This window comes from Cyprinodon variegatus, unplaced genomic scaffold (genome assembly GCF_000732505.1).
Source record: "Cyprinodon variegatus isolate N-32 unplaced genomic scaffold, C_variegatus-1.0 Scaffold901, whole genome shotgun sequence".
NCBI classification, from domain to species: Eukaryota; Metazoa; Chordata; class Actinopteri; order Cyprinodontiformes; family Cyprinodontidae; genus Cyprinodon; species Cyprinodon variegatus.
The window spans coordinates 278,225-281,801 of record NW_015151354.1 but is presented as its reverse complement, the minus strand read 5'-3'; the positions used below and the strand labels follow the sequence as shown (position 1 = coordinate 281,801).

At 37.5% G+C, this 3,577-nt stretch overlaps 1 protein-coding gene across 1 annotated transcript in view; it reads left to right on the top strand.

The window, feature by feature from the left end:
- mgat4c (MGAT4 family member C) overlaps positions 1-3,233 on the top strand; it is a 32,750-nt gene extending 29,517 nt beyond the window's left edge. The window contains exon 4 of the mRNA XM_015397973.1: positions 1,744-3,233. Within this exon, the coding sequence (XP_015253459.1) occupies positions 1,744-2,900 (1,157 nt within the window). The 3' untranslated portion in view covers positions 2,901-3,233. The remainder of the gene's footprint in view (positions 1-1,743) is intronic.
- The last annotated feature ends 344 nt before the right edge of the window (positions 3,234-3,577 follow it).

The following is a 3,577-nucleotide window of genomic DNA, read 5'->3' as shown; positions in this document are numbered from 1 at the left end:
AAAAATGTTGCATAATGTGCCTTTAAGAAACATGTACTGTAAGGTGTTGCCGATTTTTTAAGTCATTTTCTTCCCATGGTAAAACCATGCAATTCTTATAACTGGTTTCATTGAGGATGTGAAAGTAACACTTCATGACAGGACCATTAAAAAAAGACTCAAAGTATTGCTTGAATGAAATAATTACCACAAGAAAGCATTTTCTCTTTAAATAGAGACGGTAAAGTTTGTGTATAAGGAAAAAAAGAGGATACTTCTAGAACTTTTTTGTTTACAAAGCTGTGACCATATGAGAGTTTGTCGGCCAGTTTATACAAAATGCCTGGTGGTGAAGAGAAAAAAATAAGATTTATGCACCTTTCAGACACTCACCTAACCATGAACTTATTTTTTTACTTATTTAAAGTTGAATTAGGTCCCCTAATAGGCCTTTAGGAGTGATTAATGGGAACCAATAATAGTCTCAATGAACTATGAACATGGTAGAAAATCTCCAACTGGGAGAGAGTAACGAGGATTGATTTCATATACTTCTTTTAGCTGGTGTTATTAAATCATTTAATGATTTTGTAACATTTATGCAGATGACATTAAACTATATATGTCTTTTGAGCCTCATCAGCTGGACAGTCTGTCCACTCTGGTTCACTGTTTATTCAGGATTGGCGATTGGCTTTCCAGCAATTACTTTGTTTTGAGCTCCAGAAAAACTGAGACAATAATTAAAGTATCTCCTGCACTTTGTTATAAATCGATCAGAATCTTGCTTCACTTCTTTTAACTCCAAAATCCGGCGTCTGAAAGCTAGGTGCATTATTCAAATCTTCTTTGAGCTTTCACTGGCATATGAAATCTGTCTCCTAAAGAACATTTTGTTGCGCCGTCTCCCAAACTGATTTAGAAACATAATTTATGTATTTTTATCATTGCTGTTACATTACTGTAATGCTCTGGCTACCAGTAGAGATAAGGATCTACTTTAAAATGTCCATATAGCACATCAAGCACTAAAGATTCACGCCACACATTACTTATGTATTTATTTTTACAAAATATACCTCCTCTCATTTTCTCTATTCTGACGCTTAGATTCTGTTAGTTTTATAAACCAGACTGAAAGCATACATGGATCAAGCTTCTCAGTCCATGGCACAAAGGCTGTGGAATAGTCTACCTCTGCAGCTACATTCAGTTAACTCTGTAGACTCTTAAGGAGGTAAAGTTTTATTCTTTAAACAGACCCATTGTTGAAAGTTTATTTTTATTGTGAATTTATTTCATTTGTCTTAATTTACAATTACTAGTTAAACTGCCATTTTATTGGTTTATGTAGAGCGCTTTGTTATTGTTTTATCTGTGAAAGCTGCTTAAAACATATACTTTATTTAGTTATAAATTTCTCAGAAAATGACTAGCTAAATCTAATGCTGCTTAACCTTTTATGTGGTATTCTTGGTCTTTACCATGATGGTAATCTTATAGCGTCTGCACACAAAGACCCTATGCTCTAATGAAGAGTTAAAAAATAAACTTCAGTTTGGAAACAAGGAGTCTCCCAAGTTTCAGGGAGACCTGCAAAAACAAATGAAACAATCTTTTACTTAACAAATAACTTAAAACTTTTTTCTTAGTCCTCACCATTGAAAATTCAGTAATATTTTACAAATGCCATGTGTTATAAGTAACAGAATTTCAATACATTTGCTTGATTTATTAAAATATGTTTTTCTAATATCTTCACAGAGTTTCTGACTATTGGATTGTCATCAGTTAAAAGAAAAAGAGGAAACTACCTTCTGGAGACCATCAAATCCATCTTTGACCAATCAAGCTATGAGGAGCTGAAGGAGATTGTGGTTGTGGTCCATCTTGCTGACTTTGATCTGGTCTGGTGTGAGAATGTGGTTCAGGAAATCACCAGGAAGTTTGCTCACCACATTATAGCGGGACGGCTGTTGGTCATCCAGGCCCCAGAGGAGTTCTACCCCTCTCTGGACGGCTTAAAGAGGAACTACAATGACCCGGACGACAGAGTCCGTTTCCGTTCCAAGCAGAACGTGGACTATGCTTTCCTCCTGAACTTCTGCACAAACCTGTCACACTTCTACATGATGTTGGAGGACGACGTGCGCTGCTCCAGGAATTTTCTGACAGCGCTGAAAAAGGTGATCACCTCCAGAGAAGGCTCCTACTGGGTGATGATGGAGTTCTCTAAGCTGGGCTACATCGGTAAGCTCTACCACTCCAGAGACCTGCCTCGCCTGGCTCATTTTCTCCTCATGTTCTACCAGGAAATGCCTTGTGATTGGCTTCTCATCCACTTCAGGGGACTGCTGGCTCAAAAGGATGTGATTCGCTTCAAACCCTCACTCTTCCAGCACATGGGTTATTACTCCTCCTATAAAGGAGTGGAGAACAAATTGAAGGACGACGACTTTGAGGAAGACTCCATTGACATTCCTGACAACCCCCCTGCCAATATTTACACAAACATAAACGTCTTTGAGAACTATGACGCAACCAAAGCCTACAGCACGGTGGATGAATACTTTTGGGGAAAGCCTCCCTCTACTGGAGATTTCTTTGTCATAGTCTTTAACAAATCGGCCAAAGTTAGCAAAATTAAGATTGCTACTGGGTCTGATGACCGTCAGAACGACTTTCTTCACCACGGAGCTCTGGAAGTAGGGGAAAAATTAGTTGGGACTAAAAAAGGAAAACAGTGCTCTTCTTACATCACGTTAGGGGAGTTTAAAAATGGAAACATCGAAGTTCAAGATGTGGATCACAAGATTTCTTTTGACATTGAATGCATTCGCATCGTGGTGACAGCAAGCCAAAAAGAATGGCTCATTATCAGAAGTATCAGTTTATGGACTACACAACCCCCCAGCCAATGAGAACTGTACAACCTCCCCTCTTAGTGACCCATACAGGCAGTTTTTATCATTTATATTATTATTAATGTGTTTTCTAGGTTAAATTTATTCATTTTGTATGTATTGATTTATTTTTCTTGCCAAATCAGTTTGTGTTTTTATACTAAAATGCTGTAACTTTAGTGGACCATTTTCACAGGCATTCTCAAGGACATTTGACCTGACCTCAGTCTATTAAATAATCATAGCTTATTCCATATATTGTTGTATTTGTATAAAAAAAAATGATTGACCAGTACCTTATTAAAGTAAATAAACTTAGCTGTAAAAGTGAGGAATTTGGGTCTTGTATCTTTTTTTCATGAACATTCACTTTGACAATAACTTTTATGGTTAATTTGGTTAATTCACCTAGAAAGGTTTCATGTTTGAAAAATCTAGTTAAGTGGACTAGAAAGAAGGCTGAGCCTATAGGAGAAAATTGTCAAATCCTCTCTGCCAGTGCTAGAAACATTAGGATGGAGACAATATGATGGTTATGGGCAGCCTGTGGAAAAATTGGCAACATGTCTGGCACTAAGCTCTACATCAACGCCTGTGGACACCTATGGGCTTAGCTTGTTTCAGACTGTTTACTTTGGCTCACTTACAACAAATCCTGGTTGAGGCATGGCGTGTTGGTGACCAATCTTTGGACT